The sequence below is a fragment of the Mesoplodon mirus genome (assembly GCF_964341445.2).
Source record: "Mesoplodon mirus genome assembly, chromosome: 14".
In the NCBI taxonomy this organism is placed as follows: Eukaryota; Metazoa; Chordata; class Mammalia; order Artiodactyla; family Ziphiidae; genus Mesoplodon; species Mesoplodon mirus.
Window position 1 is genome coordinate 78,299,314 of NC_138990.1, and position 16,426 is coordinate 78,315,739.

The 16,426-nt window shown below is 35.5% G+C and overlaps 1 protein-coding gene across 5 annotated transcripts in view; it reads right to left on the reverse strand.

Annotated features, from left to right (window-relative positions):
• Positions 1–16,426, reverse strand: part of VPS54 (VPS54 subunit of GARP complex) — a 104,234-nt gene that overhangs the window by 26,260 nt on the left and 61,548 nt on the right. For all 5 annotated transcript variants that reach the window (XR_014295880.1, XM_082642258.1, XM_082642260.1 and 2 more), the window contains exons 10-12: positions 15,992–16,047; positions 12,667–12,763; positions 5,768–6,108 (exon numbers count right to left, since the gene is read on the reverse strand). Coding sequence is in view for 4 of the 5 variants with exons in the window: in XM_082642258.1 (XP_082498384.1) it covers positions 5,768–6,108; positions 12,667–12,763; positions 15,992–16,047 (494 nt within the window). In the remaining variant the exon portion in view is untranslated. The remainder of the gene's footprint in view (positions 1–5,767; positions 6,109–12,666; positions 12,764–15,991; positions 16,048–16,426) is intronic.

Sequence of the window (16,426 nt, forward strand, 5' to 3'; positions counted from 1 at the left end):
GATAGAAAGAGATTAAGTCAAGGAAAGTTGTGAACACACTGTTCGCCATAGATGACCTACCAATAAAAAACAAAAAGCTGTAAAATTTACATTTGAGGGAAAATTCTGTGATGTATCATATACTTTTATTTTTGTGGTACAGCATCACATAAACAAGCTCAGATAACACAAATATATTTTACCCTAATCTTATATAAGAATAATTTTCTCTCTCTGCTGTAGTATTTTTAATACTTAGTTCAGACTCTGACTGGAAATTCTGCAAAAACTACAGCAAAAGAAATTCTCGTTAGGTACAAGGGCGTAGCTGTGGCAGGTTGTGCACAGGTGCCTAGGATGACATGGTGGAAGGAAGAGGAAAGGAATGGAAAGAAGGAACAAACAGGCCCTCTTTTTACTTATAATTATGAATGACTATTAATAGTCAGATCAACTGAACTAATATTTCCTGAGTATTTACTGTGCTTAACTACTATGCACTGGAGGGAATACTGTTCTCAAGAAACTTACAATTAAATAGGAGTATTTATAATATGTAATGCATTTATTCCAGTTTTGAGGAAGAAATGTAAGACTTCCTGTTTTTTATACATTTTTCCCCAGGGCATGTATAAAGACCACTGATTCTGTGCCAACAAGTCAGTTTAGTGTTATCATGAACCAAGTGAAGTAACTTAGCATAATTTTTCTCCGTTTCAGTTGAATTAAAATAACTTTCAAAGATATTTCAAAGAGGATCTGATGTATATTAATTTGAGGCAAACCACTACTCTCACTGGGTTAAGGTATTAAAGAAAGTTATTAGCTGCTATCCTTTAAAGTTATATCATTAAATTTAGTTACTAGTGCTTTAAAATAATGGATGGATAAATATTTTTTAAATACTCTCAGATACAGTATCTTGCTTGGTTCTCACACTCTGAGGCAGATAGATAAATTTCTACTTTACAGATGAGGATACTGAATCCTGAAAGTTTAAGTGATCTACCCAAGGTCACAAGGTTAAGAGGGTGGGACTAGAACCCAGAATTAGTCTAATTCTATTTCTAATCTGATAAGCTTCTTCTACTGTAACATTTCCTTCTATATAAACAGTCCAAGTGCTATTTCAATACCAGCTCCCATAAAACTGTTGGCTTAAATTTCAAAGTTAAAATTTTATTTCAATTCTAAATTCGATTTTCTGAAGGATTTCTAAAATTTGCCCCTACGTAAGGGAATAACTAAGAATTTGGAACTCTTACCAATATGCCACCAATTCATAAAGATATAAACAGGAAATAGCAAAAAAAAAAAAAAAAACCCAACTAAAGTCTTTAAGAAAGTAGGGTGACAATCCAAAAAGCTAGGAAGTTTGGTTTTCTAAAAAAATCATTTATTTGTTTGTAATTTTGCTTTTTAAAAAGATTTTAAAAAATTTAAGTCTAATGGATCTCTTTCACGTTAATAGGGAAAAGCAAAAAACAAAAAACAAAACCTCACAAACATGATCCAGTAATTCTACTTCTGGCTAGGTACACAAAAGAACTGAAAGCAGGATCTCAAACACCCATGTTCACAGTAGCACTATTCATAACAGCCAAGAGATGGAAGCAATCCAAGAGTCCACTGACAGATAAATGGATAAAATGTGATATATACATACAATGGAATATTACTGAGCCTATAAAAAGAAGGAAATTCTGACACATGCTACAACATAGATGAACCTTAAAGACAATATGCTAAACAAAAGGACAAATACTGTTTGATTCCACTTATATGAAGTACCTAGAGTAGTTGAACTCATGGAGACAGAAAGTAGAAGAGTGGTTGCCAGGGGATTAGTAGGGAAGGAAATGGGGAGTTGTTGCTTAATGTGCATAGGATTTCAGATTTGCAAGAAGAAAAAGATCTGGAGATTGGTTGTACAACAGTATGAATATATTTACCACTACTGGACTGTGCACTTAGAAATGGCTAAGATGGTAAACTTTATATGTTTTTATTTTAACCACTATTTAATTTCAAATAAAAAATTTTAAAAACCTACAAAACTTTCTAATCCTTTCCATTATTTTTCCTTTCCCATTTCCTGCATGGTAAATTATTTACTCTTTTGTGCCCATGTCTGCATTGGAATAAACTTACAAAGTTGTAGATTATTTTGATAATGTAAGAAAATATGGAAAATCTACCACTAACATAGATAAAAAATCAGACATCATTTCTGCATGTACTGCATCTATGACACAATTACATACTGCAAAAACACTTGATACAAGAAAGAACTAGTTAGGGTCATGTGTATAAATATACTCAATCAATCCACTGCCCCTTGGGGGTGGGTAGTTCCCAGACATTTATGTGCCTATGAAACACAGAAGAAACCACCTACAGAACCTCTATTATCATGCTATGGGAGCATGCCATTGTGGAAAGCCAGAGAAGCTCCAGAGTGTATAGTGAGCCACAATGGAGGTGGGAGGGGAGGGATAAAAACTATGAGGCTGCATTTGATTTAAAGGAATTTCAAATAGTACAGCAGATTTCTAGCTATCTTTTAATATCGTTTCTCACTTCTGCCATAATAGTTTCAGCTATCAAATAGCCAACAAGCTATAGACTATTTCTCAAGCCTCTCTTACAGCTAGATATAGACATGTGATAATATTCTAGCCACTAGGATGTGGAACTGCAAATTCTGAATTGTGCTCTTAAAAAGAAAGAAAGGAAAAAACATGAACAAATTTATGTGAAAGCAACAGGGAACTAACAAATCTAAAAGGTATATGAATTTTCAACTTAAATAAGTCATACTGGAAGAAGAATAAAAGGTAGGAGAAATTACCAGATATTAAGACTAATTAAAAAGTGATCATAGGGCTTCCCTGGTGGCGCAGTGGTTGAGAGTCTGCCTGCCGATGCAGGGGACACGGGTTCGATCCCCGGTCTGGGAAGATCCCACATGCCGCGGAGTGGCTGGGCCCGTGAGCCATGGCCGCTGAGCCTGCGCATCCGGAGCCTGTGCTCCGCAACGGGAGATGCCGCAACAGTGAGAGGCCCGCGTACCGAAAAAAAAAAAAAAAAAAGCGATCATAACTAATACAATTTTACTTAATGGTACTGGTGCAAAGCAGACAAGTGAACAAAACAGAATCTAGAAACAGACTCATACATATATGAATATTTAATTTAAGACAAGAGTGGCACTATAGAGCAATGGGTAAGACAGTCTTTTCAATAAATGGTGTGAAGTTAAAAAGATATCTACATGAGGGAAAAGACAACAACCTCACACTATACACAAAAATCAATTCCAGATGGATTGTGGATCTAAATGTGAAAGGGACAGCAACAAAGCTTCCAGAAAAAAACATAAGAGAATATCATCAAAGTCTTAGGTTAGGGAAAGATTTCTTAAATAGGACACACAAAAAAGCACAAACCATAAAAGGAAAGATTGAATCATAAGATACTAAAATTAAGAACTTTTGTTCACCAAAGACCCCAATAAGAGAGTGAAAAGTCAACCCACAGAGTGGGAGAAGATACCTGTAGTTCGGACAACTGACAAAGGGCTGTGCTGGGACTACATAAAGAACTCCCATAAATCAGTAAGAAATAAAAGGTAAACCAATAGAGAAGTGGGCAAAGATTTGAATAGGGCCTTCACAGAAGAGGATATCCAAACAGCCAATAAATATATGAAAAGTGCCCTCTTACCAATCATCAGGGAAATAAAAATTTAAACTACTATACCTGTGACATATCCACCAAAATGTCTAACATGTAAAAGACTGACAATACCAAGAGTGAATGAAGATGTGGAGTGATAGGAATGCTTCCACACAGCTGATAGGATTGTAAAGGAGTACAATCCTTTGGGAAATCGTTTGGCATTAGTTAAACTGACTATTCACAATACTTATTCATTCCTAGGTATATATTCAACAGAAATACTTATGTCATGTACACTGAAGACATCTACAAGAATGTTCACAACAATCAAACTGAAAATAATCCAAATTTCATCAACAACAAAATGATAAATACATCGTGGTATAGTCAGAAGTGGAATATTTATGCACAAATAAACTACTGCTGCATACAACTACTTAGAAAAATATCACAAATATAATGTGGAATGAAAGAAATTAGAGACTAAAGAACATGATTCCATTTATGGTTCCATTTACATAAAGTTTAAAACCTGGAAAAACCAATAGTTTTAATGGTTTTTTGGGGGGGAAGTGAAAGCATAGTGGCAAGGGGGGGCTTCTAGAGAGCTGGTAATGTTCTATCTCTTAACCTTGGTGATTACACCAGGGTGTTCATTTTGTTATAATAAATTGAGCTGAACACTTATAACTGGTCCATTTCCCTATATGTACATCACATTCCAATTAAAAGGTTAAAACAAAACAAAAAAGTAAGGAGAGTACCAGCCTTTGTCCTCTCCTTCCTGCTGCTACAGATTGAAATGAGATGATAAAACCTCCTAAGACACAGAGGGAAACTACACAATGAGATGGCAGAGCTACCTTCTCAGCTCTGGACCTCCTACCTCTGAATTGTTACAGGAGAGAAACAAAATTCTATATTGTTTAAGCTACAGATGTTTTTACATCTCTTTTAACAGCAGTTTTAGACTGAACCCTAACTAATAAATGTGAAAATATAAGCCAGAACAGAGAAGAAAAAATTTTATTCATATGTAGTTCAGGGTTTGATTGATTGAGTTATGGTGGGGAGGGGGAGGTATTAGAGCTGACTTTATACCATAACTGCAACCTTTATAAGCTCCTGGGCTATAAGCTGACTTACATCATAATGAACAAAAGTACTGAGTTCTTATTATTCTTAATAATAACAAAATACAAACAATGTTCTTGGACCAGAAAGATTTTATTGGCTGTTTTATTTTTGTTCTGCCTATTCAGAACATTATTGGGACAACTGGTGAACTTTGAATGGGGTCTGTGCATTAGATGGTAATAATGCAGCAATGTTTTCTTGATTTTAATTGGTATACTAAAGTTATTTAAGAGAGTGTTATTGTATTGAGGAAATATACACTGAGGTATTTGGAACATCAAGTCTGCAACCTATTGTCAAATAATTGAGAAAAAATTTTAACATGAGAGACAAAGAAAGGAGAGACGAAAAGAGAGCAAGAAAGAGAGAGGAACGGAGAAAGAGGGCAATGTGGTAAACCATTAACTGGGGAAGCAAGGTGGAGGATATATGAGAGTTTTTTGTACAATGCTGACAACTTTTCTGTAAATTTGAAATTATTTCAAAATAAGTTTAAAAGAGTAATATTTAAAAATATTTTAAAATATTTAAAAAGTGCAACCCACTTGGAAATTCATGTCTGAAAATTGTAAATCAAACAGATTCTCACTATATACAAAATACAAAGGTGACATAGTAAAAGAAAGAAACATAACCAAGGAAATACTGATCTGAGTTCCAGGACAGGTTCTGCCACTAATGACTTTAAATAAGTCACCTAAACTCTCCAAATTGAGGGCATTTAATTAAATCGTTCCTTCCCAGCCTTAAAATTCTACAATTCTCAATTACTTCCAATGCTCATCTCCTTATCTTGCATACATTTTCAAAAAGATATGTTTCAGGAAATTAATTTATTTTTGTTAAATTAAATTCCAAAAGACCAAAGTGTACACGGTTTCTCAATAAACTGAATAATCAATCTTATTGGAACCATTAATAAGATGACTCAAAATCTTGTTAACTTGGCAGCAGTAGTCACCATACTCACATATTATCCACAGCTCCCGGAGTAACAGATGATGATGTCTGCTCTTTGCTGGATGAAGAATCAGTAGTACATTCTGGTTCGGATACCGAATCACTGCTGCAGGGCTCACTATTTGGAGATGCATTTCTTTGAGAGGTAGTGTCAATTGCTATAGGTGTTAATTCACTCTCACTGAATGCATCGCTTATAAACATGCCTTCATGGATTAAATAAGCCACCTCTGTGTCCAGTGAATTGTCTTTTGCAGCATTCTTCTGCTGCGAAATCTCCTCCAATTCTCTAGTCCTTTGGTTTTTGTCAAGAACTGAGAGAACAACACTGTGAATGATATTTAACGTTGCCTACAAGAAAACAGGATACATTTTTAAAGGATTTAAAATATTTTATACCTAAAGGTTCCAAAAGTGAACTGTGTATGTACTTTTGAACATCTGACAAATGAGTCAAGGTCATGCATATCAGAATTTCTTTTATTACACAGTAAAGGTGACTTGTGAAAAAGAATTGCTCAAGAGAGATGGGTTCCCTAAAGCTTAGACATAGGGCTCCATTTACAAATTAATTTTGTAAATGGAAATCTCTCTAAAATATACTGCATATTTCTCTAACTTCTTAAATAGGTTACACTAAACATAACTTGCCTGTCAGAGGATCACATTCATTAATTGATGTGCTTTCTTTTCTATTTTTCTTAAAGGGGGGTGTTTGGAACAGAACAACCAGTATCCAATCATCTATGCAACAAATATTCACTATGTTTTTTTTAAATTAATTAATTTATTTGGCTGCATTGGGTCTTCATTTCTGTGCACGGGCTTTCTCCAGTTGCGGCGAGCAGGGGCTACTCTTTGTTGCGGTGCACGGGCTTCTCGTTGCAGTGGCTTCTCTTGTTGAGGAGCACGGGCTCTAGGCGCACGGGCTTCAGTAGTTGTGGCATGCGGGCTCAGCAGGTGTGGCTCACGGGCTCTAGAGCGCAGGCTCAGTAGTTGTGGAGCACGGGGTTAGTTGCTCCACGACATGTGGGATCTTCCCGGACCAGGGATCAAACCCATGTCCCCTACATTGGCAGGTGGATTCTTAACCACTGCACCACCAGGGAAGTCCTGCTTCTTAAAAGGAAAAAACAATCCGTATTCCTTACCATACCTACCCTTAAATCCATCTCTCTCTCCTCATCTTACACCTTTTTCTCACTCATTCACTGCTCTCCAGAAATTCTGGTTCTCTTCCTATTCTTCTAAATTCCACTGTTCCCATCTCAGTGCCTTTGTTGTTTCCTCTGCCTGGAACGTTCTCCACCTTGATGTTTGCACACGTTTCCTTCTCATCACTCAGGTTCCTGCACAACTGTCACTTCCTCAAGAAGCCTCCGGGATGTCCCTGGTGGTCCAGTGGTTAAGACTCCGTGCTCCCGATGCAGGGGGCACGGGTTCGATCCCTGGTAGGGGAATTAAGATCCCTCATGCCGCACGGCAAAAAAATAAAATAAATAAATAAAACTGAATCAAAAACAGCAGAAAAAGAAGCCTCCTATGACTCCTTCCAGCAACCCTATCCCATTAACCAGTTTTTTTAAAATAACAGTTACCACTATCTTTTTATTTTTTTAATTCTAGGTCTCTTTCCACTACAATGTTAGCTCCATGAGATATTATATCCTACTGCCTAGAATAGTAAGTACTGGGCACATAGGAGGTACTTAATAAATACTGAAAGCTAGATGAATTAAGAGTAAATTTATGTAAGTCAATGTCTTCATGGACTACTAAGAAGCAGGGGCTGCATTCCTACTTTAACATTCATGGTTGCGTTCTTGTAATCTGTTGCCCTTTTCTCAAAACTCTTGATTTCTTTTTTAGGATCTACACGGTTCTAGGCAAGCAGACTCCAACTTTAAGTCTCCAAAGATAGGATAAGGGTCTAAGCTAGTCCAATCAGCTAATGGAACCACCTGAGCTTAAAGCTAAAGAAGATACACAGAAGACAGACTGAGAGAAACACAGAGAAACAAAACCAAGGCTTGATAACATCATCAACCTCTCTATCAAGCACCTAAAGGCTGACCTACCTATGGATATTTTTCAGTTATATGAACTAATAAACTCCCTTAATTGTTTAAAACACTCTGTGTTTCCCATTATTTGGAATTAAATGCACTCTAAGTGATACAGTATTCCATACAGTATATGAGAGAGATTCTGAGCCTTCGAGTGTCTGTGGATACTGCATATCTTCTTTCTCCATTGAACAGTAACTTCTCTATTGTCACAAACTTGGTCCTTGCTACACTCCTCCATTGCTGCTTTTAATCCTCACTACTGTCTCATCTTAATCTTGATGTGCTTTCTCCCCCATCTTCATTTTGCCTTTCTTCTTCCTTATTTCTTCTCTCTTGATGATTTTCTTTCTTAAAAAAATTTTTAATAAAAAATGGTCATGGTCTTTGGACATGGTCTTTCTCTCCCCAACAACTATTCTATACCTCCCCCATAGGAATACAGCTATGCAAAACTGAGTCCACCTTCCGGCTTCAGGTGTTAGTCCTGTGTATCCCACACAGTATACTCCCAACCTCCTCGCCACAGGATTAGTTCAAAAGTGAGAAGAAAATCCAGACCCAAAGCAAGCAGTGCACAGGATTGTCCTGACCACGGTAACCTAAATCAGCCCAGTGGATTAAAACCAAGGACTCTGATGATTGAAGAAAAAAAAATCTTGTTCTAGGAAGTAGAGTATACAAATGTGGAAGACCTAAAACTGTTATATATAGCCATTTTGCTATAATTACGTTGGGTACTTTGAAGGTGAAGCCAACAAAGAGGAGGTAGAAGTGAATTAAAACAGAGAAACTAAGCAAGAAAACCATGACCACGTCATAACTGAAGCCTATCCTCGTTTTGGACTATTTTAAGTTCCCCAAGCCAATACATTTCTTTTATTGTTTAAATTAGTTTCATTTGAATACTTTGTCCCTTTTAACTGACAACATCTTAGCTAATACAATAAACTTTCCATATACAGTGTAGCAGGTGTTCTCTTAAGGGTTCTTCTTCACTGTTTTCACCATACCTACAGTTTTAAAGGTTTGCTGATTATTTTTTTCCAAGACCAGAGCCATTCTTGCTTAAGGATGCCAGAAGATTTTACAATATATAGTAGATTCAACAGTAGGTACGTGATTTATCCTCTGAACTTTCATATTGCAGCAGTTTACAGTCAAGTTCATGTTCAAAGACCAGAACCACTAAAATAAATTTTTCCAGTCTTGAGAATAATGAATGAAATAATCTGGTAACCATATTGATAAATCTTTAAAATGATAGTCCAGAATTATTTGTCCACATAACAAATTGAAAACTTAAGAGTTAAAAATTTCTTTAAAAAGAATGTAAGCTTGCATTTAAGGATTATTTTCTTTTTTAGCTATACAAATCATCTTAAACTATGGGATATAAACAATAAACAAGAATTCTAATAAAAACACAAAATACAATTAATGCCCAGAGATAAACCCATGCACTCATGGTCAATTAATCTACAACAAAGGGCAAAATACAGCAAGAATATACAATGGAGTAAAGACAGTCTCTTCAACAAGTGGTGCTGGGAAAACTGGATAGCTACATGTAAAAGAATGAAACGAGAACACTCTCTGACACCACATTAAAAAAAAACCCTCAAAATGGATTAAAGAACTAAATGTAGGACCAGATACTGTAAAACTCCTAGAAGAAAACATAGGCAGAACAGTCTTTGATATGTAAATCACAGCAATATTTTTGGGGACCTGTCTCCTAGAGTAATGGAAATAAAAACAAAAATAAACAAATGGGACCTAATTAAACTTAAAAGTTTTTGCACAGTAAAGGAAACCATAAACAAAATGAAATGACAACCTATGGACTGGCAGAAAATATTTGCAAATGATGCAACTGACAAGGGATTAATTTCCATAATATACAAACAGCTCACACAGGTCAATATCCAAAAAAGCCCCAGACAACCCAATTAAAAAATGGGCAGAAGATCTAAATAGACATTTCTCCAAAGAAGACATACAGATGGCCAACAGGCACCAGAAAAGATGCTCAATATCGCTAATTAGAGAAATACAAACCAAAACCACAATGAGGTATCACTTTACACCAGTCAGGATGGCCATCATCAAAAAGTCTACAAATAGTAAATGCTGGAGAGAGTGTGGAGAAAAAGGTACCCTCCTACACTGTTGGTGGGAATGTAAATTGGTACAGCCACTATGGAGAACAGTATGGAAGTTCCTTAAAAAACTAAAAATAAAGTTACCATATAATCCAGCAGTCTGACTCCTGGGCATATATCCAGAGAAAACTCTAATTTGAAGAGATACATGCAACCCAATGTTCATAGCAGTACTATTTACAATAGCCAAGACATGGAAGCAACCTAAATGTCCATTGACAGATGAATGGATAAAGAAGATGTGGTACATTTATACAATGGAATATTACTCAGCCGTAAGAAAGAATGAAATAATGTCATTTGCAGCAACATGGATGGGCCTAGAGATTATCATACTAAGTGAAGTAAGCCAGAAAGAGAAAGACAAATACCACATACCACATGATATCACTTATATGTAGAATCTAAAAAAACTGATACAAATGAACTTATTTACAAAACAGAAATAGACTTACAGACATAGAAAACAAACTTATGGTTACCAAAGGGGAAAGAGCTGAGGGGGTGGTGGTGGTGTGGCCGGTGGAGGGGAGGATAAATTAGGATTTGGGGGTTAGCAAATACAAACTACTATATATAAAACAGATAAACAGTGGTCCTACTGTATAGTACAGGGAACTATATTCAATATCCTGTAATAAACTATAATGGAAAAGAATATGAAAAAGAATATATATATGCATAACTGAATCACTTTGCTGTATACCAGAAACTAACACAACATTGTAAATCAACTATAGTTCAATTAAAAAAAAGTAATACCTCTTTTTGTAGAAAACTTAGGAAAAACAGAAAAGAATGAATCACTAATTTAAATTATACATAATCCTACCACCTGAAGATAACCACTAAAAAGACAAGCTGTCTCTTTGTCTATGAAGATGAAGAGGTAAAAAAATCTTTCTAACACAGCTAAGAGCAGACTATATATTTAAGTAGGTCTCTGTCTTGCTTTTTAACTTAATGTTATAATGTATGTATGCATTTTCTTCAATCATTAAAAATCCTTGCCTGCATGATATTCCATGATAGTGAATATACCAGGCATAACTTATTTTACCATTCCTCTATTGTTAGACATCACAGTTCTTTCCAATTTGTAGTTATTTTAAAATTCTTCATTAGGGCTTCCCTGGTTGTGCAGTGGTTGAGAGTCCGCCTGCTGATGCAGGGGACGCGGGTTCGTGCCCTGGTCTGGGAGGATCCCACATGCTGCGGAGCGGCTGGGCCCGAGAGCCGTGGCCACTGGGCCTGCGGGTCCGGGGACTGTGCTCTGCGGCGGGACGGGCCACAACAGTGAGAGGCCCGCATACCGCAAAAAAAAAAAAAATCTTCATTAAAAATGAACAGCTGTAATTAACATTATTTTTCAGCAAAATCATGCCCTCAAGGAACCACAAACTTTTTCAAAGAAAAAAGTACTATATTTAAAGATTAAACATCATCTTCAAAGATGTTTTACAACAGTATTAGTTTAAGTGGCCTAAATGTGAAAATAAGAAGCTACAATTAGGACAAATCACTGTTCCCATATTGTACATACATCAAATAATAATGTGGCTTAGTTTAACTGATATAGAACCTAAAAGTAAGATAGCTACTTAAAAATAACTGGCAAAAAGTTGGCCAGTTCTAACTATGCAATGTAGGAGTTCTATGTATCCAGACATATGTGTGATAAGGTCATGGTAGGAATATAAGAAAAAGTGAAAACAAGGCCTCGTTACTGTGCAATCCACAGATAAAGGTTTGCTATCTATCACTATCAATGGATAGGATCAACATTTTGGTAGGAGTCTGAATTAAGTATAGTGAATCACATTTTATAAAACTTTTCCCACTCTGACTAGAAAGCTTATGTATGTAACTTAGAGCATGTCATTGTCAATAAGGAAGTCATATCATAGATAAGTACAAAAGTCCCCCAGATCATTTTTAACATGAAACTCAGGAGATGCCAGGGATGTTAACTAGGACATAAATACAATATTGACACCTGATAATTCAAAGAATATCACATTTCACAAACAACCTGTTATACTCAGTAATTCCTAATAACTGTCTTATTAAAACACAGTTATGACATGTTGGTAATACCAACCAACATGTATTAGAGTCTGTGACATTTTTTCTTCTGAAAAATGCTGTGTGGCATGTGTTCTTTTCCTTATAATGACTAGATTAAAATTAAGTTGTTTGACCAAAGGGACAAAGTAATTAAATTCATTCATGATACATGAATGGATTCCAGATTGAAAAATGAAAAAAAACCCTGCAATAAAGAACATTAGTAGAGCAATTTAAATATGAACCATATGTTAAAAAATACCATTAATCAACATTAAATTCCTAGAAAAATTAAGTGGTTTGGGATAGATTTTTGAGTGTTTCACAATATTGTAATTCTAGATAATCTACACAGATTCAAGCATCACAAAAGGAAATATTACTGTATAATATTTAATGCCAAGTAAGCATCATATTTCTTTTAAAATAAAAGATATCACCCAAAATTATAAAAAGGTACCAAAATACTCTGAAGCACTTCAAATCTAATTTAAAACCCTTTAGAAAAATTACAGAAACAAAGAAATTTTGTTTTATTCTAACTTTCATATCTAGAAAGATGACTTAACTTTAGGGATATTCTGGACAAACTGATAAACACATAAGCTTACCTTAACTCTCTGTAGGAAAATTGTAAACTTAGAGAAAATATCCTTTAGCAGATCAAACCACTGAAGAAAATTCAACATTCTCATCTGATCTGCAAGCCTAGAAAAAAAAATTCAAACAAAAATAATGACTGTCTTCAGGCCAACATGGTATTATCTACAAATTGGAGGAAACTACACTAAATACTAGCAACAAAAGAATAATAAAATGCAATTTCATCTAGATACCTAGCTAAAATTGTAAAATTGAGATGAAGATGTCAATTGCTAAGCAACTTCTCCTTGTTTAAACATCTCTAAGACTAGTCAAGTACACTGACTTATGAATCTCATCATGTAGTAATTCCATGTGAACATGCTTCGTGACCATTCGCTGAAAAAGCATAGAGAAATAAACTAATTTTGGCTAAATATGGAAAAGATATATTCTGGAATAAAAATAGAAACATAACATCTCCCTTAATAAACAAGCCTCTTCAATAAGTGGTGCTGGGAAAACTGGACAGCTACATGTAAAAGAATGAAATTAGAACACTCTGTAACATCATACACAAAAATAAACTCAAAATGGATTAAAGACCTAAATGTAAGGCCAGACACTATCAAACTCTTAGAGGAAAACTTAGGAAGAACACTCTATGACATAAATCACATCAAGATCCTTTATGACCCACCTCCTAGAGAAACGGAAATAAAAACAAAAATAAACAAATGGGACCTAATGAAACTTAAAAGCTTTTGCACAGCAAAGGAAACCATAAACAAGACCAAAAGACAGCCCTCAGAATGGGAGAAAATATTTGCAAATGAAACAACTGACAAAGGATTAATCTCCAAAATTTACAAGCAGCTCATGCAGCTCAATATCAAAAAAACAAACAACCCAATCCAAAAATGGGCAGAAGACCTAAATAGACATTTCTCCAAAGAAGATATACAGATTGCCAACAAACACATGAAAGAATGCTCAACATCATTAATCATTAGAGAAATGCAAATCAAAACTACAATGCGATATCATCTCACACTGGTCAGAATGGCCATCATCAAAAATCTACAAACAATAAATGCTGGAGAGGGTGTGGAGAAAAGGGAACCCTCATACACTGTTGGTGGGAATATAAATTGATACAGCCACTAGGGAGAACAGTATGGAGGTTCCTTAAAAAACTACAAATAGAACTACCATACGACCCAGCAATCCCACTACTGGGCATATACCCTGAGAAAATCATAATTCAAAAAGAGTCATGCACCACAATGTTCATTGCAGCTCTATTTACAACAGCCAGGACATGGAAGCAACCTAAGTGTCCATCGACAGATGAACGGGTAAAGAAGATGTGGCACATATATACAATGGAATATTACTCAGCCATAAAAAGAAACGAAATTGAGTTATTTGTATTGAGGTGGATGGACCTAGAGTCTGTCATACAGAGTGAAGTAAGTCAGAAAGAGAAAGACAAATACCATATGCTAACACATATATATGGAATCTAAAAAAAAAAATGGTCATGAAGAACTGAGGGGCAAGATGGGAATAAAGACGCAGGCCTACTAGAGAATGGACTTGAGGACATGGGGAGGGGGAAGGGTAAGCTGGGACAAAGTGAGAGAGTGGTAGTGTATATATGGACATATATACACTACCAAATGTAAAATAGATAGCTAGTGGGAAGCAGTCGCATAGCACAGGGAGATCAGCTGGGTGCTTTGTGACCAGCTAGAAAGGTCGGAGAGGGAGGGTGGGAGGGAGGGAGATGCAAGAGGGAAGAGATATGGGGATATATGTATACGTATAACTGATTTACTTTGTGATAAAGCAGAAACTAACACACCATGATAAGGCAATTATACTCCAATAAAAATGTTAAACAAAATAAAAATAGAAACATAACATCTCCCTTAATAAACTTAATAACCTACTTTTCTAACTACAAACTGAAAAGTACTCTTCCATGTATGAAGGATCATGTGGCATGGTGGCTAAGAGCATGGGCTCTTAAGCCACAGTGCCTTGGTTCAAGTTCCAGCCCTGACACTTACTAGTTGTGTGACTCTGGACAAATGACTTAACTCCTCCATGATCTAATTTTCTCATTTTAAATGGGTAGAACCTACCTTATATGGTAGCTGTGAATATAAACTGAGTTAATACGAAGTACTCAGAACAATGCACAGTGCTATTTAAGTATTAGCCAATATTATATTAGCTACATATATAATATATACTAAATATTATAATACATAATAGTACAGCCAATATTTTTATAACTGACATCAATCAACTTTAAGATTAAAAATTAATAAAAAATAGAATTCCATAAAGATATTTTAGAGTACTACAATGACTTATTACTCCATATTTTTAATTAACGGTGCTACACCTAGGACTTTATTCTCAAAAGATACTCCTATACACTTGAGATATAGGATGTTCTCTAAGCTGAGAAAATTCCTTAGGGAAGAAAAATATTAAAAATAACTGACTCTCCATGTATATAGGGCTTTCAGCAAAGGTCCAGTAACTTAATTTTTCCAACTACTAGAGATCCCTGCATTATTGGCATTGCTTCAACTAATTCTGAAACAGCTTTCACTAGGTAATAGTGTGGAAATTAAAACTCCACAATCCTCATTCTATGAGTTTGGCCCAGAGAAGTTTTACAGTTGTCCATATTACTATTCGTATCTTAGACCAGTTAATAAAGTTTAGATACCTACATGAACAAGAAATTCGTAGTCATAAAGTATTTATCACTATTCTCCTTAAAATAAGAATAGTTATTTCAAGGGGAAAACAAAAAATTACAGACATGAACAATTCAAAATCATGTACTCAAACTTTTCAAAGCTAACTGGGTTTTAATTATATAGCTAAATAATTTAAATTTAACACTGCTATTCTTCTTCAATTTCCACCCTCCATATAGCGTTGTATCCTCTCCACCCACTCTCTGCCCTGGGAGGCTGACCTGCTGGGCTTGGCCAGTGAGGAGCCCTTACAAAAGACTGAAAGGAGGAAAGGTGCTAATAGTCCGTCTCCATCTCTGAGGGGTTACCTCAGGATGACCGCCTCCCTCCACTGAAGATCACTTCAACTACTAAAAGACTTTTTTTTTCAGCTACTTACACCTTCTTCTCCTTCTGAATTCCATTAACTGCTCTCTTTCTTTGTCCCTTAAAGGTACTGCACTATCACTTGTGATTTTCCCACACTCTGCCCACACCTTAGCAAATAATTCCTGAACTAAATCCTCCTTAGATTATTCTAATGCGTTATCTTTTCCCTGACTGGTAACCCCAACTTAATATTTATACTTACTTCAAAACAACATCTGTGTCTATGTCTTCTATTTGTGAAACTTTATTAATCACACACTGCAAAATTTAAGAAAAAAATTTGATTAACGTCTTTACAACTGTAAGTACTACATGTTCATTTGTATATTAAAAGGGCCTCAATGACTATAATTATTTGACCAAACTTCTCCTGTCTCTTACACCTCAAGGTGTTTAAAAAACTGCAGCATTACCTTTACCCTATTAAATAATTATTCCAGGGTATGCTTGAACTGTATTAATCACAATTTCCTACTATTTAAAACTGTTCACACACAAATACACACACAACAAACACACACACACACACACAAAACCCCCATAGAACTATAATACTTAGGACATGGTATAGCCCCATACTAAAATTCCAAAAGAAATTCATTTTGGAGGTCACACTTCCTTGCAACACGTGCAACAG